Below are 26,869 nucleotides of genomic sequence, written 5' to 3' on the forward strand. Positions count from 1 at the left end.
AGAATTTTTTTGTTCTTTTAGAATCCCAACCGTTTATTGCTTCACACATTTCGTTTCCTCAAGTTCTTCCAAATTATAAAAATGTATCAGTCTCTCAATAAACCTGATCTTCTTCAAGGTAAATAAATAACTTCTCAGGTATTCGTACCTATTGAAAACTTTGGAAGCTACAGATCTTCTAAGGTATTCGTACCTATTGAAAACTTTGGAAGCTACAGATAAGTATCGTTAATTCACACAAGAACATATATTTGATTTCATTATGGAACTATGAAAGTTTTTTAACAGGTTTTTTATCTAAAACTTGAAAATATACGTGTGAAACATTTGTCATATCTAACATCAGTTATATCTAACACCACTCAAGTTAATTCATCAGTATAAAACAAAAGTAAAATTTTGATTTTGAACTGGAGTGTTGCAAATTATTCATAATGTTATTACCAAAATACCATAATATTATATTTTTCTAATTCGCCATAATAAATTGATGCAAGAAAACGTAAAAAGAATATTTTTTTGTCTCATTTATTCTACCAATACTCACATCAATGTTATCAACCAATATTTTACAGGGATCGTTCTCCCTTACAAACAAAAATTACTCTTTTGACATATGTGATGGAACCTATTCAGTTTCGCTGAACATTTTAAGAAACCGTGATACGTGTTTCCCAATAGCTTTGGTATTGAACATACCTGAAGTGAATTGAGTAGATATGAATCTGACAATCAATGTTCATTTATATACAAATTGATTTTTGAAATGAGTATTACAAATTTAAAGAAATTCAAAGAAATAAGCCTCGTATAGAAATAACATCATGAGTATTTTATGAATCTACCAATGTGGAACTACATGGACAATTCGCAAGGAATAGTTACGAAACTATGCGAGAAGAACAAACACTTGTCAGGAATATGTTTGAATAGACTTAACGCATGTATCCCAATATATTGTGAACAGTGATGATGCCTTCAATTATGAAGTCTTAAATGATCAGTTCCATTACTTGAAAAAAGGTTAACCCGCAAGACGATAGTTAAAAGATGTATCAGACAACCATTGGATTGTAAGAAGAGCAGTTACCAAGTTTCCTGCAAAGTCCTTAAAATTCAACCCCTCCATAATTATTGTTGATTTAGTTCAGAAGACAAAATTTCAGTATTATTTGCATGTCTCGAATGTTCAGCTTACTTGAATTTTTCTATATCTTGATGGTTCATGCTAATTTTTAGTTCAGATTTTCTCATCCTTAATGGTCTGGAAGTTAGAGATTAACATATGTTTTGATCTTTGTTTTTCATTAGCCTATTTCATTCGCTAATCTCATATTATTGAAATCAAAACTATTCAAACGGTGAAATATGATAACACTTGCCCAAACTATTATTCAAAAGTATTTTTGAATAGCTTCAATACAAGAATATTATAAAATGATGTTTGTAGTAGCCAACAATCCATATACGAGCCTCGAACCATATAGGGACCGTTTGCTACGAAAAACAGCTCTGAGGGCATCTGTTCAGAGGGCATCTGAATGAAAAAGGGCTGACAACCTCAACTAAGTAGTGAACGGCGAAAACGCCGTCTATGGGATCTAGCACCACGAATGTGTCGAAACTACAGTGTCTGGTATCGTTTTTGGGCTCTGGTTTCATCAATCTCAACTAGGTCTGAACAAATATGATCAACATCCAGAAAAAAATGTACTAACCAATATATGAAACAGGCTTGTTGTAGTTGTTGGACTAGCTTTCTATGAAGTTACCTATGAAAATATTGCATCTATGAAGATGCACAGAATTTAGAAGGTCTAGTATCTCGTATTATATTTTCAAGAATTCTAATGTCCTATACCTATAATTAACTCATACAAGGTGTTTCCCCAATGTGGTGAAATACTGTGAGTGCATGATCAGGAGCTAATTTCTATTAAAGAAATAGCTTCGATTAGATGTAAATAATTAGGTCCAGTAGCAGCTCAAGATACAATTTAGACAACAAACTTAAAACGAGAAAAACTAAAATTTTTTCATTTCTTCCATTAATAACTAGTTAATGATTTGACTTCATCAGTTCAGGGAGGCAATTTGGGTAGCAACTGAGTTATAATCTGTAACGCCACTGGGTTCAAAATGTTCACTTTCAAAAATGGACATTCACTCGTTTTTCATAACGAATTATTGCCAAGGACTCTTGAGTACTCATCAACCCGCTTTCGAGATCAGCTGAGAATAATATTTCTAGTGTTAATTCACCAGCAAGGTAAACAGGTGTACCCGCACTTATTAGAGTCAGCACGACGGGGTTTCAATTTAACGTTTTTGCTAATCAGCATCTCGACATCAACTATCCTAATCGCTGGATTGGGCGTGCAGGACTTCAAAATTGGCCAGCTCACATTCATGATACGAATCCTCTAGATTCCCATTCATTGAGTCACTTAGAGTCTCTTGATTATAAAACTTGAGTACTAGCTGTGAATGGATTGAGGAATTGAATAATCGACAATTGCAATGGTATAAGGAATACTCCAGGTATTTTTGAATGCATCAGAAAATGAATGACAAATCGATTGTTTGTATTTTACTTTCGGTTTTCATTTCATGTTGTCCATGGATAGCTTTTAGGAAGAGTTAAATTGACTTTTTCCTCGAAACGAAGCTAGAAATGAAGAAAACAAAAAATCGAAAGGTTTTATTTTCAATAACTTGATCTGAAAAAAATGAAAAACTACAAGAAACAAGGCAGTGATGTACTATTTTTCTCAATTACTGGCTGTGGTGCGCACTGAGATTCCATTCGGTCTACTGATTTCAATATAATTTAGCTGTTCCAAATCATTTCATTAGTTTGGAGTTCCAAATGAAATGAAATACAAGCAACAATTGAGAATTGAACAATTAACAAGAAATAACAATTGAAATTACCTACATTGAGAAAATACAAACATAATTTGCAATCTTTTTTTCAATCAATCGATGTATTTCTAAATCATCTTTGAACAAACCAGTTTCTAAGGTCAATCATGTTTCAGAAGTGAATTCAAATATACATTCTTCTACCTGATTGTAATGTCAAACTTTGGTGGGGACCTACATTCGAAATTCTAAGGAAACGTATAAATTAGAAAAGTCAGATTTATCCTCACATCTTTTGCTACTAGCATCATCAAAATGAAAGTGGTGAGTAGCATTGTAAATATATTTTCTTACAATCAATTACGTATTATTTTTCATTTAGTAAGGGTCGATTTCGAACAACATAAAAGTGATGATTGTCAAACACTTGAATGTTTCTCAAATGGACTCATTTTATCCACTAGAATATAAGAAAAAATATAGTAAAGACGAAAATTTGGAATATTGCATCTATCATCATTGATAATCCCTATTGATTTTTACTTTATTCATTTTCAGATCGCCCTTTTCTTTGTCGTCATCGCAGTAGCTGCAGCTGCCCCACCAGCCGTTAAGGTAGCCAGCGGAGCTTCAAAAGATGCTATAATCGTCCGTTATGACAGTGACAACATTGGTGTTGGTCCATATGCTTATGCGTAAGTTACTTTAATAAAAAAAATTCAATTAGATAATATAAGGTAAGATGATTTATTTCATCACGTTACATAATAAAATGTTTGTAGCAAGTCAAAAAATAGCATGAAAGTAATTTTTTAACAATCATAATATTATAAAAACAAACGAGAAACACAAATACAAAATTATAAGAACAAAATTGAGTATGTATGTTGACATTATAAACATTTAAAATGATTCACGTATTCTTCGACAGAATAAAAGCAAAAACTCAAAAGATAATTTTTTATTGTTTTTTTGAATTTTGACATACTAAAAATTCTGAAACTATCGGGAAGATAGTTGTAGAGGTTGAAATTCAGTAGCGGTTTGTCTAAAATTTGTTACAATGTCTGGTATCATAGTCATGAAGGTCTGATTGCTTCATTAATGACGTTGTTTTGTTATGAATTTCTATGAGAACATTGTACAAAAATAATGCATTATTCTCAATTTCAAAAACAGAGGTAGACAATGATCCCCATAACCAGAATTAGTAATTATTTTGGGAGCTCTTTTCTGCAATTTAAAAAATTTCACAACCCCAGTTGAGTTGCCCCAGAGTATAACACCAAAGCAAATGTGAGAATGGAAGAGGGAGAAATATGTTATTTTCAGTGTATCGAAACTAGTTATATTTCTCAACTAACGCAATAAAAACATAGTTCTACATAATTTTTTACTCAATTGAGAGTACTATCGACAACTAACCCGAGTAATTCAACACTGTTTGTACGTGATGTAGCGGCAGAGCTTACTGAAAACTGTAACTGTTGCGTTTTGTCTGTATTCAGTTTGAGTCGATTTGTCACGAACCAACTTTCCGCCTTCTCATCGACTTTCTTTGATATTCTAGATAGTTCAATAGAATTTTTGTCAGAGTAAATAAATGTAGTGTCATCGGGAAACAAAACAGATTCATAGGATTCATGAAGTCACTAATGTCATACACGTAAATTATGAATAAAAGTGGTCTATAGTGGACTATAGTAGGACTATAGTGATCCGCGTAGCATTCACGAAAGTGATACTTTTCCAAATGAGATGGCAGTTGCATAAGTATGTGTAAGGTACATTTTTCCTATGGAATGAAAATATAGTGGGGAACAATCCTCCACGTTCTCAACCCAAACGAGTGAGGAATTATATACAAAATAAATGTCCAATTTGTGGCATTATGGAGATTTCACGCTGAGCGAGTCTTCTCAAATATGTCAATGAGCATGTAAAATAAATTTTATAATAGCTGAATTCTAGAAAGGGGACTCAAGAATAAACATTTTTACATTTGTTTATATTTGAGTTACTTTCAACCATGCTTCAATAAATCATCTCTCTCCTTTATAAAAATCAAAGTGAAGGCGATGACCAGGTGCCATCAGTGCTGTTATGCTGAACCACTGAATTGTCCCCAAAAGAACAAGCCTGAAAGAAAAATCATCCCCACGAGGATGTCATCTATGGGATCAACAGAATACTCAATTCTCGAATTTCAAAGATGAACGAGGCTCCTGAAGGCGATCAGTTGCAAAGCTAAGCTTCAACAGTGCTGTTTCGACTCAACAGGTATATCAGTGGTGCTAGGCTGATCCTTTGAATTGTCTTGAAAAAAAATCTTGAGTGAAGGCAATAACATTTTTTCCCACGAAAAGACCGAATCCTTGAATTTCAAAGATAAACGAGGCTATAAAGATTCCATTAATGAGCCTGACCTCAAGACACATGTGGAAAAGATTGTATTCAGTTTTAATAAGTCAAATATCGCAGCAATCCTTTATGCTTGAAATATTTCTCCTCCTGCTTGTCCCACTCCATCAATATTGAAACAACATCTATATTTTAGGAACGAATTGATCTCTAATTGGTTATTACCTAACACTCATGAAATAATACTAGAAAATTACTAGAAATTTCACTAAATTTTCAGAAGTTACACTAAATAATGAAACAAAGGGTATTGGTATAAAATTGGAAAGATATTCAATATTTTCAATAATTTCAATTATTCATAATTTGTAATACTTCCCTAATAAATATAGATTTTTTAATAATTTATTCATTCAAATGATTGCATGCCTTAATAACATACTATTGGCTTCTTTACAGTGATAGATCAAAAATAATGTTTTCAGCATAAACTTTTGAAGATGCAGAAACTTGATTTCTCCATGAAATTTTTTTTATCAATACTCATTATGAACCAAACTGATTTTATATATGACTTTGATTTTCCCAGTGTCGAAACCAGTGACGGACAGGTAAAAGAAGAAAGGGGTGAAGTTGTCGACGCAGGAACCAAAGAGGAACACATCGCAGTCCAAGGACGATTCAGCTACCCAGGTCTTGACGGTGTTCTCTATGAAGTAGTCTACGTTGCTGACAAAGACGGATTCAGAGCCCAAGGAGCCCATCTTCCAGTTGCCCCATCTGCATAATAGTTGAAAGAAATACTATTTATATTTTAGGTTAAATAAAACATGAAAACCCAAGCTATACTTAGTAATTTTTCCCATAAGAATGAATCTAATGTACATAAAGCAAAATATTTTTGTGTAAATTATATGTGGGAGAATTTGAATAATAACATTCAGTGATAATTGGAATCCGCAAAGTAAAGTGAAAATAAAAAAAATTCATATACAAAATGACAAAAATATTCTATGTCTATGAAATTGAGAAAATCGTCTGAGGAAAATAGATTCAACACTCAGTAAAAATATCAAACGTTCAACCAGCAAGTTAAATATGATTGCTCAGCAAAAAACTATTCAAGCATTAATTCAAGTGCCTATATACTGGCGTTAGGACTATTAGAGTTTCAATAAAATACTTCGTGCAGGTGTAGAAAAGGTTCACCCAGTCTTAAAAACGTATAATTAATTGTCTTCCTTCATGAGCTAAAACGATTTGCAATACCTCCAGCTAAAAATTTTAAAAAAATTATCACTGATGACCCCTGTGCTGAAAGAGAACGAATACTCAGATTTGTTTGTGGATTCAACAATAAATCCAATTGAAAACGAACAGTTGACTAAAAACCAATTGACTACAAACAACATCACCAATTCAACAATTTGCTACTCAACAATCACCGACACCCTCCATAACAGACGTAACTTATATTCCTGGAGATAGTAAAAACGAATTGGAAATAGAAAAAACATTGCATTCATAAAATACCTCGTTCTTATCATGAAAGTTATATTGGCGAACTTTCAAGACCATTGAAAGTGCGTAAGAATAAACATTGAAATTATATCAGAAGCAGGCAAGTAAGAGGCTCAAAATTGTCGGAGCACATTTTGAAATCAGACGGCGAACATCGAGTTGAATGATACTGGATGAGGATGTTTGCAAATGAACCCCACTCTAAGAGACGTAAGTTCAAAGAATCAGCATATATCTTCATATCTGGAGAGAAGTGTATTTCAGATATCTCTTCAGAAATAGATCGTTTTTGACTACCCGTTTCGAAGAAAGATGTGGATAGTGGCGAATTTGAACATCGATACTCATATTTTATTTGCTATATTTCATATATACTCTGATATCCTACATGATATTTTTTTTCATCTCATTTGATAAACTTCAATGTGTTACCTCAGATCCTAGTCTATTTTTATCTAATATGATTTATATATACATATTAGTAGTTACTCTTAACTCACAATACACAAATTCAACTCGCAATTGTAACTTTCAACTCTATTTTTATTAATTTTTCATATCATTTCATAACCCCAATAACATTTTATAGTTACATAGATCGTTGTCTAATTTTATTTGATATTATTTATACTTATATATTCTCTTATAATACTCTCGTTATTTGTTTATAAATATCGAAAGATCACTTATCGATTACTACTTTATTCATTGTAATTCCATTACTATTCATTATATTTATATGTGTACTGAATGTACTGAATAAAGTTCTATATATCGAATATTTCAACAATCAACAACATTGATATATTTATAATTTCAAAACTTCCTTGAGATCTATCGAATACATTTTGAAAATAAAAAGAGGTAAAGAGAAAACTTCAAGATTCATTCGATTTTCAATTCTGAAGAACAAGGCAGATTTTAGCCCCCGAAACGTTAAGATAAGTATCTGCATTATTTCTTATGCAGTAACTTATTGAGATGGAAACGCTTCTCTTTCATATACCTTTATGGAGTTCTTGATTTTGTCAAAAGATGGAAGGTGAAAAAACCCAACGAAGAAGACGATGAAAAATTACAATTTTGTTTCAGAAAGTCTCAACTAGACGAAATTGTTCAGAAGTTTCAGAGACATAAAGCCCTCAGTCAATATATCCCTTTATTTTTGTTACCAACTGAGGTACATTCCTTTACTGATAGTTTTTCATTGAATCAAATAAGTGACGTAACTGCAAAATACTTCGGGTAGACTTGAATATATTGTTACGCCACATTATACTATAAAATAAACTGCAAAAGGAACAATATTTGACATTGTTTTGGAATAGCTAACTGAAATCGAGTAGGTCATATTGGTCGTCTGATTTACAAGAAGATTCTACACGTAACAGTTGCTGTATAAATGTACATCTTCTTACACTTAGCATAGAAAACATCATATAGTAAATCATAAGTACAATTGATTGAAAATAAACATTCTGTAATGACTTTGAATCTGACAAAATATACGACGAAATAACGACAAGTTATTCAATTTTAGATATATTTGAATTTAACTGTTAATTAATTAATTGATGGATGTAGCCATTACTACGTGCTAGGAAATCATAATGAAGAGAAGAGAATTGAAACTTTCTATGTTTTTTACCACTTTTAATTGTAATTACCGTTACTGCAGTTTCGTCCAATAATGACATTTTCAACCTTATACATCAGTTGTCAATTGTTCCAGAGACCATTCAGCCAACGCACGTCGTTGTCTATGGTCGTTCACCTTCAGTTCCTGGGTCAGTTGAATGTTGTACAAGTCACAACGCAAAATTGTGGTCTGCGAAAGGCTGAGTTCTTGTGAGCGGCACGAAATCGACTGCCTCGGATTCTCCTGCACACTCTCACAGATAGCGACAAAGTTTTCAGCATATCTTGCGTTTCATCAATATACGGGTGTTGGTCGATCTTCACTGAACCAGTGGGCCCAAATTTATTCACCACATTGCGAATAGTGTCCTCGGTAGGTCGATTATGGCGATCGTAAAATGGGCATAGCGCGCGCTACGTTGCCCGAACAGAATACCCATTAGGAAAATCTGAAAGTAGAAATGTCATAAAAATTCATATGATAAAATAAATAACACTGAAATTTTCATGGTAAAATCTAACAGATTAAAAAGTAAACTGAAATAAACGGTCTGTGAAATGGTATCAATTGGGTTGACTTCATAGACAAAAAAGAAGTTCAAATCTATTGACGTTGCAAGATACTCTGCTTCTGTTTCACAAACCATTTTTTTTAAATTCAAATGTAGTGTATACGTTCAATTCCTAATGAATATTTTCTTTACGATTGAAGAACTATACTAATTACATGAGAGTACTGTAATTTCAACTTCAGATGTTTCCATGCAAGACTATTCAGGATTTTTTTGTTCTTTTAGAATCCCAACCGTTCATTGCTTTACACATTTTGTTTCTTCAAGTTCTTCCAGATTATAAAAATGTATCAGTCTCAATAAACCTGATCTTCTTCAAGGTAAATATATAACTTCTCAGGTATTCGTACCTATTGAGAACTTTAGAAGCTACAGATAAGTATCGTTAATTCACACAAGAACATATCTTTGATTTCATGGAACTATGAAGGTTTATCTAAAACTTGAAAATATACGTGTAAAACATTTGTCATATCTAACACCACTCAAGTTAATTCATCAGTATAAAACAAAATGAAAATTTTGATTTTGAACTGGAGTGTTGCAAATTATTCATAATGTTATTACCAATATACCATAATATTATATTTTTCTAATTCGCCATAATAAATTGATGCAAGAAAACGTAAAAAGAATATTTTTTTGTCTCATTTATTCTACCAATACTCACATCAATGTTATCAACCAATATTTTACAGAGATCGTTCTCCCTTACAAACAAATATCGCTCTTTTGACATATGTGATGGAACCTATTCAGTTTCACTAAACATTTTAAGAAACCGTGATAGGTGTTTCCCAATAGCTTTGGTATTGAACATACCTGAAGTGAGTTGAGTAGATATGAATCTGACAATCAATGTTCATTTAAATACATTAGTTTACATCGCAAGGGAATACATGGCAGATTGATTTTTGAAATGAGTATAACAAATTTAAAGAAATTCAATAAAATGAGCCTCGTAAAGACATAACATCATGAGTATTTTATGAATCTACCAATGTGGAACTACATGGACAATTCGCAACGAATACTTATGAAATTATGCGAGAAGAACAAATACTTGTCATGAATATGTTTGAATAGACTTGACGCATGTATCTCAATATATTGAAAACAGTAATGATGTCTTTAATCATGAAGTCTTAAATGATCAGTTCCATTACTTAAAAGACGGTTAACCCGCAAGACGATAGTTAAAAGATGAATCAAACAACCATTGGATTGTAAGAAGAGCAGTTACGAAGTTTTCCGCGAAGTCCTTAAAATTCAACCCCTCCATAATTATTGTTGTTTTAGTTCAGAAGACCAAATTTCAGTATTATTTGCATCTCTCGAATGTTCAGCTAACTTGAATTTTTCTATATCTTGATGGTTCATGCTAATTTTCAGTTCAGATTTTCTCATCCTCAATGGTCTGGAAGTTAGAGATGAACATATGTTTTGATCTTTGTTTTTTATTAGCCTATTTCGTCTGCTAATATCATATTATTGAAATCAAAACTATTCAAACGATGAAATATGATAACACTTGCCCAAACTATTATTCAAAAGTATCTTTGAAAAGCTTCTATACAAGAATATTATAAAATGATGTATGTGCCCGACAATCCATATACGAGCCCTGAACCATATAGAGACCGTTTGCTCCGAAAAACAGCTCTGAGGGCATCTGTTCAGAGGGCATCTGAATGAAAAAGGGCTGACAACCTCAACTAAGTAGTGAACGGCGAAAACGCCGTCTATGGGATCTAGCACCACTAATGTGTCGAAACTACAGTGTCTGGTATCGTTTTTGGGCTCTGGTTTCATCAATCTCAACTAGGTCTGAACAAATATGATCAACACCCCGAAAAAACTGTACAAACCTTTCTATGAAGTTATCTATGAAAATACTGCATCTATGAAGATGCACAGAATTTAGAAGGTCTAGTATCTCGTATTATATTTTCAAAAATTCATATGTCCTATACCTATAATTAACTCATACAGGGTGTTTCCCCAATGTAGTGAAATACTGTGAGGGCATGATCAGGAGCTAATTTCTATTACAGAAATAGCTTTGATTAGATACAAATAATTAGGTCCAGTGGCAGCTCAAGATACAATTTAGACAACAAACTTAAAACAAGAAAACCTGAAATTTTTCACTTCTTTTATCAATAACTAGTTAATGATTTGACTTCAATCAGTTCAGGGATGCAATTTGGGTAGCAACTGAGTTATAATCTGTAACGCCACTGGATTCAAAATGTTCACTTTCAAAAATGGACATTCACTCGTTTTTTATAACGAATTATTGCTAAGTCCTCTTGAGTACTCATCAACCCGCTTTCGAGATCAGCTGAGAATAATATTTCTAGTGTTAATTTACCAGCAAGGTAAACAGGTGAATTCTATGCCGAATTTTTGCGAGATCATCCACCCATTTTGTTAGAAGAAGTACCCGCACTTATCAGAGTCAGCACGACGGGATTCCAATTTAATGTTTTTGCTAATCAGCATCTCGACATCAACTATCCTAATCGCTGGATTGGACATGCAGGACTTCAAAATTGGCCAGCTCACAGTCCTGATACAAATTCTCTAGATTTTTATTCATTGAGTCACTCAAAGGCTCTTGATTATAAAACTTGTGTACTAGCTATGAATGGATTGAGGAATTGAATCATCGACAATTGCAATGGTATAAGGAATACTCCAGGTATTTTTGAAGGCATCAGAAAATCAATGACAAATCGATTGTTTGTATTTTACTCTCGGTTTTCATTTCATGTTGTCATGGATAGCTTTTAGAAAGAGTTAAATTGATTTTATTCTTGAAACGAAGCTAGAAATGAAGAAAACAAAAAATCGAAAGGTTTTATTTTCAATAACTTGATCTGAAAAACATGAATAACTACAAGAAACAAGGCAGTGACGTACTATTTTTCTCAATATTACTGGCTGTGGTGCGCACTGAGATTCCATTCGATCTAATGATTTCAATATGGCTTATTCCTTCTGATAGCTGTTCCAAATCATTTCATTAGTTTGGAGTTCCATTGTATAATATGATATAAAAAGATTTGAAATCCCTCAAAGAATATATAAAATTGAAAATATTAGCTAAAAAAATAACAATTATATTAGGTAAAAAAACTGAATTCACAATGAAATTAAATACAAGCAACAATTGAAAATTGAACAATCAACAAGAAATGAAAATTAAAATTGAAAAATTTCTAGCCAAGTAACGTTTCGATTGTTAGTATCCATAATCGAAACGTTGTGAAGTAACTTGCCTTCAAATCTTTTGATTTTAATTTTCATTTCTTGTTATTGGCTCAATTTTCAATCGTTGCTTGTATTTTGTTTCATTGTAAATTTTTTTCAGCTGATATTTTTAATTTCATTGATTCTTTCAGGGATTCTAAATCATTTTATATCATACTAGTTGTTGCCCAAGTAGAATTTGGTAGTTGTAGTACTAAGTAGTACTATGTTGTTGTATCGCTGCTGTTTCAATGTTTTGACAGAATCAGAATCAGCGTTATAAAACAGAGCTTTCAAAAAAATGTTTTACAGCTTCATCTAGTGGCCAGTTACAGAAAAACTGATAGCCTGAAAACCTATTCTATGAAAAGTTACCTATACATGTCATCACGATCGGTTGAGCGATTTAGAAGTTTATCATTTACCAACCAACCAACCAAACAACCAACCAACAAAAATCCATTTTTATTTATTAGATTAGACAATGGAAGTCCGAACTGAGGAAATGCACCATGAAACATTGTCAACCGCCTTCAAACAAATGTAAACGGCATTTTTTGTACTTCAACAAAGCTACTTCGGACATATGTTCGTAAGAACTTTTTTTTTCTTAAAAACGCTTTACCGACTCGCTCTATGAAGCAACATATTAGTCAGGGAAGCTATGGATTATACTGTAGACGACCCCTCCGATAAAGAAGACACTCTGTCGAATGACGTCCGTTAAAGAGATGAACAAATGTTTCATTCAACCCACCCCAGCCAGGTAGGGGTACACCGTGAAGGGCGGCACTGATGTCTGAGGACATTCATGCCGCCATACCATCAACACTCCCCATCAGTTATGACCCGTTTGTCCTTCTGGCAAACATCAGTCCAAAGGGTAAGGGAGCTAGGCTCCAGCCTGTTTGAAATGAAAGACGACATGCAGGGATGAAGCATCATACCGTACTTGTATACGAAATATATAACATCGATTACATATATCTAAAAATGATGAAATCAAATAGGTACCAATCCGAAAGTTAAACAAGAGTTATATTTTGTCTAATGCAACTGTTTCAAAAATATATGAAACAATAGAAATACCGACAAAAATTAGGTGTATTCGAACATCAAAGTGAAGTTATCATTTAATGTGCATTCCATCACTTCCATTAAACAATCATCTGAAATTATTTCTGCAATTTTCTATTTCGGCAATTTCTTGAAATGAATTTGGAACTATAATATCTCTTCATTAGTACCTACACTGAGAAAATACAAACATAATATGCAATCATTTTTTCAATCAATCGATGTATTTCTAACTCATGTTTGAACAAACCAGTTTCTAAGGTCAATCATGTTTCAGAAGTGAATCCAAATATACATTCTTCTACCTGATTCTAATGTCAAAATTAGGTGGGGACCAACATTCCAAATTCTAAGGAAACATATAAATTAGAAAAGTCAGATTCATCCTCACATCTTTTGCTAATAGTATCATCAAAATGAAAGTGGTGAGTAGCATTGTGAATATATTTTCTTACAATCAATTACGTATTATTTTTCATTTAGTAAGTGTCGATTCTGAACAACATAAAAGTGATGATTGTCAAACCCTTGAATGTTTGTCAAATGGACTCATTTCATCCACTAGAATATAAGAAAAAATATAGTAAAGACGGAAATTTGAAATATAGCATCTATCATCATTGAAAATCCCTATTAAAATTCACTAATTAGATTCACTTTGGATTTTACGAAACCGCGACACGTGTTTCGCTATACAATAACTTACCCAAGCAAGCTTTGATTGAAAATGGACACGCGCATGTTCGTATGAACAGGCCTATGAAAATCTCTTACGGATTTTCATCAAGTATTGGCCGATTCTATCACATAATTAATTTTTACTTCATTCATTTTCAGATCGCCCTTTTCTTTGTCGTCATCGCAGTAGCTGCAGCTGCCCCACCAGCCATTAAGGTAGCCAGCGGAGCTTCAAAAGATGCTATAATCGTCCGTTATGACAGTGACAACATTGGTGTTGGTCCATATGCTTATGCGTAAGTTACTTTAATAACAATTTTTTTCAATAAGATAAGATGAGTTAAGATAATTTATTTCACCACGTTACATAATAAAATGTTTGTAGCAAGTCAAAAATTAGCATGAAAGTAATTTTTTCACAATCATAATATTATAAAAACAAACGAGAAACACAAATACAAAAATATAAGAATTAAATTGAGTATGTATGTTGACATTGTAAACATTTAAAATGATTCACGTATTCTTCGACAGAATAGAAGCAAAAACACAAAATATAATTTTTTATTGTTCTTTTTGAATTTTGACATACTAAGAATTTTGAAACTATCGAGAAGTTAGTTGTTAAGGGTTGAAATTCAGTGTGTTCGTTTGTGATTTACTTAAACGATAGCGGTTTGTCTGAAATTTGTTACAATGTCTGGTATCATAGTCATGGAGGTCTGATTGCTTGATTAATGACGTTGTTTTGTTATGAATTTCTATGAGAACATTGTACAAAAATAATGCATTATTCTCAATTTGAAAAACAGAGGTAGACAAAGATCCCTATAACCAGAATTATTAATTATTCTGTGAGCTTTTTTCTGCAATTTAAAAATTTTTACAGCCCCAGTTGAGTTGCCCCAAAGAATAACACCAAAGCAAATGTGAGAATGGAAAGAGGGAGAAATATGTTATTTTCAGTGTATCGAAACTAGTTATATTTCTCAACTGACGCAAAAAAAATGTTCTAGATAATTTTTTACTCAATTGGTCAATATGATAGGTCCAAGTGAGAGGTACTATCGACAACTAACCCGAGTGGTTTAACACTGTTTGCACTTGATGTAGCGGCAGAGCTTGCTGAAAACTGTAATTGTTGCGTTTTGTCTGTATTCAGTTTGAGTCGATTTGTCACGAACCAACTCTCCGCCTTCTCATTGACTTTCTTTGATATTCTAGATAGTTTAATAGAATTTTTGTCAGAGTAAATAAATGTAGTGTCATCGGGAAGCAAAACAGATTTATATGGATGCATGAAGTTACTAATGTCATACACGTAAATTATGAATAGAAGTGGTCTATAGTGGACTATAGTGGCACTATAGTGATACGCATAGCATTCACGAAAGTGATACTTTTCCACATGAGATGACAGTTGCATAAGTATGTGTAAGGTACATTTTTCCTATGGAATGAAAATATATTGGGGAACAATCCTCCTCTTTCTCAACCCAAACGAGTGAGGATTTATATTCAGAATAAATGTCCAATTTGTGGCATTATGGAGATTTCACGCCGAGCGAGTCTTCTCAAATATGTCAATAAGCTTGTAAAATAAATTTTATAATAGCTGAATTGTAGAAAGAGGACTCAAGAATAAACATTTTCATATTTGTTTATATTTGAGTTGCCTTCAACCATGCTTCAATAAATCATCTCTCTCATTTATAAATATCAAAGTGAAGGCGATGACCAGGTGCCAGCAGTGCTGTTATGCTGAACGACTGAATTGTCCGCAAAAGAACAAGCCTGAAAGAAAAATCAATTACATCTTTCCATACGAGTATGTCATCTATGGGATCAACAGAATACTCAGTTCTCGAATATTAAAGATAAACGAGGCTCCTGAAGGCGATCAGTTGCAAAGCTAAGCTTCAACAGCGCTGTTTCGGCTCAACAGGTATATCAGTGGTGCTAGGCTGATCCACTGAATTGTCTTGAAAAAAAAATCCTGAGAGTGAATGCAATGACATTTTTCCCCACGAAAAGACTGAATCCTTGAATTTCAAAGATAAACGAGGCCATAAAGATGCCATTAATAAGCCTGACCTCAAGACACATGTGGAAAAGATTGTATTCAGTTTTAAGAAGTCAAATATCGCAGCAATCCTTCATGCTTGAAATATTTCTTCTCCTGCTTGTCCCAGTCCATCAATATTGAAACAACATCTATATTTTAGGAACGAATTGATCTCTTATTGGTTATTACCTAACACTCATGAAATAATATTTGAAAATTACTTGAAATTTCACTAGATTTCCAGAAGCTACACTAACTAATGAAAGAAATGATATTGGTATAAAATTGGAAAGATATTCAATATTTTGAATGATTTCAATTATTCATAATTTGTAATACTTCCCTAATAAATGAAGATTTTTTTAATAATTGACTCATTCAAATGATTGCATGCCTTAATAACAGACTATTGGCTTCTTTACAGTGATAGTTCAAAAATAATCTTTTCATCATATACTTTTGAAGATGCAGAAACCTGATTTCTCCATGAATTGTTTTTTATCAATACTTATTATGAACCAAACTGATTCTATATCTGACTTTGATTTTCCTAGTGTCGAAACCAGTGACGGACAGGTGAAAGAAGAAAGGGGTGAAGTTGTCGACGCAGGAACCAAAGAGGAACACATCGCAGTCCAAGGACGATTCAGTTACCCAGGTCTTGACGGTGTTCTCTATGAAGTAGTCTACGTTGCTGACAAAGACGGATTCAGAGCCCAAGGAGCCCATCTTCCAGTTGCCCCATCTGCATAATAGTTGAAAGAAATACTATAATTTTAGGTTAAATAAAACATGAAAACCCAAGCTATACTTAATAATTTTTCTCATAAGAATGAATCTAATGTACATAAAGCAAAATATTTTTGTGTGAATTATATGCGGGAGAATTTGAATAATAATATTCAGTGATAATTGGAATCCGCAAAGTGAATTGACAATAAAAAAAAATCGGAAAATCGGAAAATATTATATGACTATGAAATGAAGAGAATCTTCTGAGGCAAATAGATACAACACACAGTCAAAATATCAAACATTCAACCAGCAAGTTGAATATGATTGCTCAGCAAAAAACTATTAAAGCATTAATTCAAGCACTTGAAGTGCTTATATACCGGCGTTGGGACTATTAGAGTTTCAATAAAGAACTTCGTGCAGTTGTAGGAAAGGTTCACCCAATCTAAAAAAAGTATAATGAATTGTCTTCATGAGCTAAAACGATTTGCAATACCTACAGCTACAAATTTTGAAAAAAGTATCACTGATGAACCCTGTGCTGGAAGAGAACGAATACTCAGATTTGTTTGTGGATTCAACAATAAATCCAATTGAAAATGAACAATTAACTAAAAACCAATTGACTACAAACAACATCACCAATTCAACAATTTGCGACTCAACAATCACCGACACCTTCCACAACATACCTAACTTATATTCCTGGAGAAAGTAAAGACGAATTGGAAATAAAAAAAACATTGCATTCATAAAATGCCTCGTTCTTGTCATGGAAGTTATATTGGCGGACTTTCAAGACCATTGAAAGTGCGTGAGAATGAACATTGAGATTATATAAGAAGCAGGCAAGTAAGAGGCTCAAAATTGTCGAAGCGCATTTTGAAATCAGACGGCGAACATCGAGTTGAATGATACTGTATGAGGATGTTTGCAAATGAACCCCACTCTAAGAGACGTAAGTTCAAAGAATCAGCATATATCTTCATATCTGGAAAGAAGTGTATTTCAGATATCTCTTCAGAAATAGATCGTTTTTGACTACCCGTTTCGAAGAAAGATGTGGATAGTGACAAAATTGAACATCGATACCTATAAGTTCGTTTGAAGTAATACAAAAAAGGTTACCCAAATCAATTATGATGGAAGATCCAAGATATTCCTCAGACTTGTTATATAAACAATACAAAGTCATGGATATGAGGCAATTATTTTATTATTGTATGATTGTGAAATTGCACTCAACCTGAATTGTTATACGACCCACACACGATTATATCACACGCCGAATTAACTTAGCAACACTACCACAAGTGAAAAAATCGTTATCCCAAAGGTTATATTCATATATCGCAAAAAACATATATGATATTATTCCTGATACAATCAAAATTGACAGAAACAAATTTAAATTCGAAAGAGAATTGAAACAAATATATTCTGGGAAGCGATAGAAAATTTATAAGCGATCTTATAGAAATTAAATCATGAAGCAGCTAAATAAAATAGATAGACGCACAATTACAAACATCAATATCTCACTATACCTAGTCAAATTCATTCAATTGCATCTATATTTGGCCTAGTACTCATATTTTATTTGCTATATTTCATATATACACTGATATTCTACATGATATTTTTCTTTCATCTCATTTCATAAACTTCAATGTGTTACCGCAGATCCTAGTCTATTTTTATCTAATATGATTCATACATACATATTAGTAGTTACTCTTAACTCTCAATACACTAATTCAACTCGCAATTGTAACTTTTAACTCTACTTTTATTAATTTTTCATATCATTTCATAACCCAATAACATTGTATAGGTACATAGATCGTTGCCTAATTTTAATTCGTATTATTTATACATATATATTATCTTATGATACTCTTGTTATTTGTTTATAAATATCGAAAGATCACTTATTGATTAGTACTTTATTCATTGTAATTCCATTACTATTCATTATATTTATATGTATACTGAATATACTGAATAAATATTGAATATTTCAAGCTGAATACACTTATTTGAATTAATGAATCGAAGAGGTTTTGTATTAAAGTGTATAATATTTTAAAATTCTTGCAAAGCGCTTTCGACAAAAGTCGAAAGTCGAAAGCGCTTTGCAAGAATTTTAAAATATTATACACTTCAATACAAAACCTCTTCGATTCATTAATTGTTCCAGAGTCCATTCAGCGTCTATGGTCGTTCACCTTCAGTTCCTGGGTCAGTTGAATGTTGTACAAGTCACAACGCAAAATTCGCCAAGTTGTGGTCTGGGAAAGGCTGAGTTCTTGTGAGCAGCACGAAATCGACTGCCTCGGATTCTCCTGCACACTCTCACGGACAGCGACAAAGTTTTCGGCATATCTTGCGTTTCGTCAATATATGGGTGTTGGTCGATCTTCACTGAACCAGTGGGCCCAAATTTATTCACCACATTGCGAATAGTCCCCTCGGTAGGTCGATTATGGCGATCGTAAAATGGGCAAAGCGCGCGATACGTTGCCCGAACAGAATACTCATTTGGAAAATATAATTTTATTATTTGCACGTGTTGTTGAATGGTATATCCATCAATGGTGATTTTGCAAAACAGACTGAGTGAATGACAACTGATTTGACAGATGTTATTTCAACAAGATAGCCATTATCAATTGTCCTGTTGGAAGACCCGTTATAAAATCTGGAAGTAAAAATGTCACAAAAATTCGTATGATAAAATAAATAACACTGGAATTTTCATGGTAAAATCTAACGGAATAAAAAGTAAACTGAAATGAACGGTCTGTGAAATGGTATCAATTGGGTTGTCTTCATAGACAAAAAGGAGGTTCAAATCTGTTGACGTTGCAAGATACTCGATAGCTTCTGTTTCCCAAACCATTTTTTTAAAATGTAGTGTATACGTTCAATTCCTAATGAAGCTTTTCTTTACGATTGAAGAACTATACTAATTACATGAGTCTACTGTAATTTCAACTTCAGATGTTCCCATGCAAAACCATTCAGGATTTTTTTGTTCTTTTAGAATCCCAACCGTTCATTGCTTTACACATTTCGTTTCTTCAAGTTCTTCCAGATTATAAAAATGAATTAGTCTCTCAATAAACATGATCTTCTCCAAGGTAAATATATAACTTCTCAGGTATTCGTACCTATTGAAAACTTTGAAAGCTACAGATAAGTATCGTTAATTCACACAAGAACATATCTTTGATTTCATTATGAAACTATGAAGGTTTTTTAATTGGTTGTTTATCTGAAACTTGAAAATATACGTGTAAAACATTAGTCATATCTAACATCAGTCATATCTAACACCACTCAAGTTAATTCATCAGTATAAAACAAAATGAAAATTTTGATTTTGAACTGGAGTGTTGCAAATTATTCATAATGTTATTACCAATATACCATAATATTATATTTTTCTAATTCGCCATAATAAATTGATGCAAGAAAACGTAAAAAAAATATTTTTTTGTCCCATTTATTCTACCAATACTCACATCAATGTTATCAACCAATATTTTACAGAGATCGTTCTCCCTTACAAACAAAAATCACTCTTTTGACATATGTGATGGAATCTATACAGTTTCACTAAACATTTTAAGAAACCGTGATACGTGTTTCCCAATAGCTTTGGTATTGAACATACCTGAAGTGAGTTGAGTAGATATGAATCTGACCATCAATGTTCATTCAAATACATTAGTTTACATCGCAAGGAATACATGGCAAATTGATTTTTGAAATGAGCATAAAAATTCAAAGAAATTCAATAAAATGAACCTCGTAAAGAAATAACATGATGAGTATTTTATGAATCTACCAATGAGGAACTACATGGACAATTCGCAAGGAATACTTACGAAATTATGCGAGAAGAACAAATACTTATCATGAATATGTTTGAATAGACTTGACGCATGTATCTCAATACATTGAAAACAGTAATGATGTCTTCAATTATGAAGTCCTAAATGATCAGTTCCATTACTTGAATGACGGTTAATCTGCAAGACGATAGTTAAAAGATGATTCAAACAACCATTGGATTGTAAGAAGAGCAGTTACCAAGTTTTCTGCAAAGTCCTTAAAATTTAACCCCTCCATAATTAATGTTGATTTATTTCAGAAGACCAAATTTCAGTATTATTTGCATCTCTCGAATGTTCAGCTAACTTGAATTTTTCTATATCTTGATGGTTTATGCTAATTTTCAGTTCAGATTTTCTCATCCCTAATGGTCTGGAAGTTAGAGATAAATATATGTTTTGATCTTTGTTTTTTATTAGCCTATTCCATTTGCTAGTCTCATATTATTGAAATCAAAACTATTCAAACGATGAAATATGATATAACACTTGTCCAAACTATTATTCAAAAGCATTTTTGAAAAGCTTCTATACAAGAATATTATAAAATGATGTTCGTGCCCAACAATCCATATACGAGCCCTGAACCATATAGAGACCGTTTGCTCCAAAAAACAGCTCTGAGGGCATCTGTTCAGAGGGCATCTGAATGAAAAAGGGCTGACAACCTCAATTAAGTAGTGAACGGCGAAAACGCCGTCTATGGGATCTAGTACCACTAATGTGTCGAAACTACAGTGTCTGGTATCGTTTTTGGGCTCTGGTTTCATCAATCTCAACTAGGTCTGAACAAATATGATCAACACCCAGAAAAAAATGTACAAACCAATTATTGAAACAGGCTTGTTGTAGTTGTTTGACTAGCTTTCTATGAAGTTATCTATGAAAATACTGCATCTATGAAGATGTACATAATTTAGAAGGTCTAGTATCTCATATTATATTTCGAAAATTCATATGTCCTATACTTATAATTAACTCATACAAGGTGTTTCCCCAATGTGGTGAAATACTGTGAGGGCATGATCAGGAGCTAATTTCTATTAAAGAAATAGCTTCGATTAGATGCAAATAATCAGGTCCAGTGGCAGCTCAAGATATAATTTAGAGAACAAACTTAGAACACTTCTTTCATCAATAACTAGTTAATGATTTGACTTCAATCAGTTCAGGGAGGCAATTTGGGTAGCAACTGAGTTATAATCTGTAACGCCACTAGGTTCAAAATGTTCACTTTCAAAAATGGACATTCACTCGTTTTTCATAACGAATTATTGCCAAGGACTCTTGAGTACTCATCAACCCGCTTTCGAAATCACCTGAGAATAATATTTCTAGTGTTAATTCACCAGCAAGGTAATCATGTGAATTCTATGCCGAATTTTTGAGAGATCATTCACCCATTTTGTTAGAAGAAGTACCCGCACTTATTATAGTCAGCATGACGGGGTTTTAATTTAATGTTTTTGTTAATCAGCATCTCGACATCAACTATCCTAATCGCTGGATTGGACGTGCAGGACTTCAAAATTGGCCAGCTCACAGTCCTGATACGAATCCTCTAGATTTCCATTAATTGAATCACTTTAAGGCCCTTGATTATAAAACTTGTGTACTAGCTGTGAATGGCTTGAGGAATTGAATAATCGACAATTACAATGGTATAAGGAATACTCCAGCTAGTTTTGAAGGCATCAGATAATGAATGACAAATCGATTGTTTGTATTTTACTTTCGGTTTTCATTTCATGTTGTCCATGGATAGCTTTTACCTCGAAACGAAGCTAGAAATGAAGAAAACAAAAAAATCGAAAGGTTTTATTTTCAATAACTTGATCTGAAAAAATGGAAAACTACAAGAAACAAGGCAGTGACGTACTATTTTTCTCAATATTACTGGCTGTGGTGCGCACTGAGATTCCATTCGATCTAATGATTTCAATATAGCTTATTATTTATTATTATATTATTTCATTTGTTTGGAGTTTCATTGTATAATGTGATATAAAATGATTTGAAATCCCTGAAAGAATCAATAAAATTAAAAAGGTTAGCTAAAAAATAACTATTATATTAGGTAAAAAACTGAATTCTCAATGAAATGAAATACAAGCAACAATTGAAAATTGAACAATTAACAAGAAATAAAAATAAAAAATTAAAAAATTTCAAGCCAAGTAACTTCACGACGTTTCGATTGTTATTATCCACAATAGAAACGTTGTGAAGTAACTTGCCTTCAAATCTTTTGATTTTAATTTTCATTTCTTGTTATTGGTTCAATTTTCAATCATTACTTGTATTTTATTTTATTGTAAATTTTTAAATTTTTTTTTTTAGCTGATCTTCTTATTTTTATTGATTCTTTCTGGAATTCTAAATCATTTCATATCATATTAGACAATGGAAGTCCGAACTAAGGAAGTGCACCATGAAAAATTGTCAACTGCTTCCAAACAAATGTAACCGGCATTTTTTTGTACTTCAACGAAGCTATTTCTGACATATGTTCATAAGAACTTTTTTTCTTAAAACGCTTTACTGACCCGTTCTATGAAGCATCATACCGTACGAAATATAACATCGATTACGTATATCTAAAAATTATAAAATCAAATAGGTACCAACCCAAAAGTTAAACGAAAATTATATTTTGTCAAATGCAACTGTTTCAAAAATATATGAAACATTTTCAATAGAAAAGCCGACAAAAAGTAGGTGTCCTCGAACATCAAAGTAAAGTTATCATTTAATGTGCATTCCATCACTTCCATTACACAATCATCTGAAATTATTTCTGGTGAATACGACAATCACTTAAAATGAATTTGGAACTATTATATCTTTTCATTAGTACCTACATTGAGAAAATACAAACATAATTTGCAATCCTTTTTTCAATCAATCGATGTATTTCTAACTCATGTTTGAACAAACCAGTTTCTAAGGTCAATCATGTTTCAGAAGTGAATCCAAATATACATTCTGATTCTAATGTCAAAATTAGGTGGGGACCTACATTCCAAATTATAAGGAAACATATAAATTAGAAAAGTCAGATTCATCCTCACATCTTTTGCTAATAGCATCATCAAAATGAAAGTGGTGAGTAGCTTGTCAATATATTTTCTTACAATCAATTACGTATTATTTTTCATTTAGTAAGGGTCGATTTCGAACAACATAAAAGTGATGATTGTCAAACACTTGAATGTTTCTCAAATGGACTCATTTTATCCACTAGAATATAATAAAAAATATAGTAAAGACGAAAATTTGGAATATTGCATCTATCATCATTGAAAATCCCTATTAAAATTTACAAATGAGATTTACTTTGGATTTTACGAAACCGCGACACGCGTTTCGCTATACAATAGCTTTCCCAAGCAAGCTTTGATTGAAAATGGACACGCGCATGTTCGTATGAACAGGCCTATGGAAATCTCTTACGGATTTTCATCAAGTATTGGCCGATTCTATCACATAATTGATTTTTACTTCATTCATTTTCAGATCGCCCTTTTCTTTGTCGTCATCGCAGTAGCTGCAGCTGCCCCACCAGCCGTTAAGGTAGCCAGCGGAGCTTCAAAAGATGCTATAATCGTCCGTTATGACAGTGACAACATTGGTGTTGGTCCATATGCTTATGCGTAAGTTACTTTAATAACATTTTTTTTTCAATAAGATAAGATAAGGTAAGATAATTTATTTCACCATGTTACATAATAAAATGTTTGTAGCAAGTCAAAAAATAGCATGAAAGTAATTTTTCAACAATTAAAATATAAAAACCAACGAGAAACACAAATACAAAAATATAAGACCAATATTGAGTATGTATGTTGACATTATAAACATTTAAAATGATTCACGTATTCTTCGACAGAATAGAAGCAAAAACTCAAAAGATAATTTTTTAATGTTTTTTTGAATTTTGAGGTTGAAATTCAGTGTGTTCGTTTGTGATTAACTTGAACGATAGCGGTTTGTCTGAAATTTGTTACAATGTCTGGTATCATAGTCATGGAGGTCTGATTGCTTGATTAATGACGTTGATTTGTTATGAATTTCTATGAGAACATTGTACAAAAATAATGCATTATTCTCAATTTCAAAAACAGAGGTAGACAATGATCCATATAACCAGAATTAGTAATTATTCTGGAAGCTTTTTTCTGCAATTTAAAAATTTTTACAGCCCCAGTTGAGTTGCCCCAGAGTATAACACCAAAGCAAATGTGAGAATGGAAAAGGTGTATCAAAACTAGTTATATTTCTCAACTGACGCAATAAAAAAATTGTTCTAGATAATTTTTTACTCAATTGGTCAATATGACAGGTCCAAGTGAGAGTACTATCGACAACTAACCCGAGTAATTTAACACTGTTTGCACTTGATGTAGCGGCAGAGCTTGCTGAAAACTATTACTGTTGCAGTTGCATAAGTATGTTGCAGTTGCATAAGTATGTGTAAGGTACATTTTTCCTATGGAATGAAAATATATTGGGGAACAATCCTCCACGTTCTCAATCCAAAGGAGTGAGGAATTATAATCAGAATAAATGTCCAATTTGTGGCATTCTGGAGATTTCACGCTGAGCGAGTCTTCTCAAATATGTCAATAAGCTTGTAAAATAAATTTTATAATAGCTGAATTCTAGAAAGGGGACTCAAGAATAAACATTTTCATATTTGTTTATATTTGAGTTGCCTTCAACCATGCTTCAATAAATCATCTCTCTAATTTATAAATATCAAATTGAAGGCGATGACCAGGTGCCATCAGTGCTGTTATGCTGAACCACTGAATTGTCCCCAAAAGAACAAGTCTGAAAGAAAAATCAATTACATCTTTGCCCACGAGGATGTCATCTATGGGATCAACAGAATACTCAATTCTCGAATATTAATGATGAACGAGGCTCCTGAAGGCGATCAGTTGCAAAGCTAAGCTTCAACAGCGCTGTTTCGACTCAACAGGTATATCAGTGGAGCTAGGCTGATCCTCTGAATTGTCTTGAAAAAATGTCTGAGGGTAAAGGCAATGACATTTTCCCCACGAAAAGACTACATCCTTGAATTTCAAAGAATAACGAGGCTATAAAGATGACATTAATAAGCCTGACCTCAAGACACATGTGGAAAAGATTGTATTCAGTTTTAAGAAGTCAAATATCGCAGCAATCCTTTATGCTTGAAATATTTCTTCTCCAGCTTGTTCCAGTCCATCAATATTGAAACAACTTCTATATTTTTGGACGAATTCATCCCTTATTGGTTATTACCTAGCACTCATGAGCTACACTAAATAATGAACGAAATGGTATAGGTATAAAATTGGAAAGATATTCAATATATCCTAATAAATATAGATTTTTTAATAATTTATTCATTCAAATGATTGCATGCCTTACTAACATACTATTTGCTTCTTTACAGTGATAGTTCAAAAATAATGTTTTCATCATATACTTTTGAAGATGCAGAAACTTGATTTCTCCATGAAATGTTTTTTATCAATACTCATTTTGAACCAAACTGATTCTATATCTGACTTTCCTAGTGTCGAAACCAGTGACGGACAGGTGAAAGAAGAAAGGGGTGAGGTTGTCGACGCAGGAACCAAAGAGGAACACATCGCCGTCCAAGGACGATTCAGCTACCCAGGTCTTGACGGTGTTCTCTATGAAGTAGTCTACGTTGCTGACAAAGACGGATTCAGAGCCCAAGGAGCCCATCTTCCAGTTGCCCCATCTGCATAATAGTTGAAAGAAATACTATTTATATTTTAGGTTAAATAAAACATGAAAACCCAAGCTATACTTAGTAATTTTTCTCATAAAAATGCAAAATATTTTTGTGTAAATTATATGCGGGAGAATTTGAATAATAACATTCAGTGATAATTGGAATCCGCAAAGTAAAGTGACAATAAAAAAAATTCAGATACAAAATGGCAAAAATATTCTATGACTATGAAATAAAGAAAATCTTCTGAGGAAAATAGATACAACACACAGTCAAAATATCAAACATTCAACCAGAAAGTTGAATATGATTGCTCAGCAAAAAACTATCAAAGCATTAATTCAAGTGCCTATATACCGGCGTTGGGACTATTAGAGTTTCAATAAAGAACTTCGTGCAGGTGTAGAAAAGGTTCACCCAGTATAAAAAAGTATAATAAATTGTCTTCATG

At 32.6% G+C, this 26,869-nt stretch overlaps 3 protein-coding genes across 3 annotated transcripts; all 3 read left to right on the forward strand.

The window, feature by feature from the left end:
• The first annotated feature begins 3,039 nt into the window (after positions 1-3,039).
• Positions 3,040-6,074, forward strand: LOC141479882 (cuticle protein CP14.6-like). Its single transcript, XM_074173882.1, has 3 exons — positions 3,040-3,189; positions 3,424-3,560; positions 5,816-6,074. Exons 1-3 carry the CDS (start codon positions 3,181-3,183, stop codon positions 6,012-6,014), a joined length of 345 nt encoding a protein of 114 aa, XP_074029983.1. The 5' UTR covers positions 3,040-3,180; the 3' UTR covers positions 6,015-6,074.
• Positions 6,075-13,561: 7,487 nt separating this feature from the next.
• Positions 13,562-16,836, forward strand: LOC141481762 (cuticle protein CP14.6-like). Its single transcript, XM_074173884.1, has 3 exons — positions 13,562-13,714; positions 14,127-14,263; positions 16,587-16,836. The coding sequence occupies exons 1-3, from the start codon at positions 13,706-13,708 to the stop codon at positions 16,783-16,785; spliced, it is 345 nt and encodes a 114-aa protein (XP_074029985.1). The 5' UTR covers positions 13,562-13,705; the 3' UTR covers positions 16,786-16,836.
• A 6,795-nt stretch (positions 16,837-23,631) lies between these two features.
• On the forward strand, positions 23,632-26,492 carry LOC111512960 (cuticle protein CP14.6-like). Its single transcript, XM_023169121.2, has 3 exons — positions 23,632-23,771; positions 24,183-24,319; positions 26,234-26,492. The coding sequence occupies exons 1-3, from the start codon at positions 23,763-23,765 to the stop codon at positions 26,430-26,432; spliced, it is 345 nt and encodes a 114-aa protein (XP_023024889.1). The 5' UTR covers positions 23,632-23,762; the 3' UTR covers positions 26,433-26,492.
• Positions 26,493-26,869: the final 377 nt, after the last annotated feature.

Source organism: Leptinotarsa decemlineata, unplaced genomic scaffold (assembly GCF_025532065.1).
Source record: "Leptinotarsa decemlineata unplaced genomic scaffold, Ldec_3_MD MMD2_tig00000505_RagTag_RagTag, whole genome shotgun sequence".
Lineage (NCBI taxonomy): Eukaryota > Metazoa > Arthropoda > Insecta > Coleoptera > Chrysomelidae > Leptinotarsa > Leptinotarsa decemlineata.

Coding starts and splice junctions, on each gene's coding strand:
- LOC141481762 (XM_074173884.1), top strand. Junction 14,264..16,586: donor GTTGGTCCATATGCTTATGC/GTAAGTTACTTT, acceptor TGATTTTCCTAG/TGTCGAAACCAGTGACGGAC.
- LOC111512960 (XM_023169121.2), top strand. Junction 24,320..26,233: donor GTTGGTCCATATGCTTATGC/GTAAGTTACTTT, acceptor TGACTTTCCTAG/TGTCGAAACCAGTGACGGAC.
- LOC141479882 (XM_074173882.1), top strand. Junction 3,561..5,815: donor GTTGGTCCATATGCTTATGC/GTAAGTTACTTT, acceptor TGATTTTCCCAG/TGTCGAAACCAGTGACGGAC.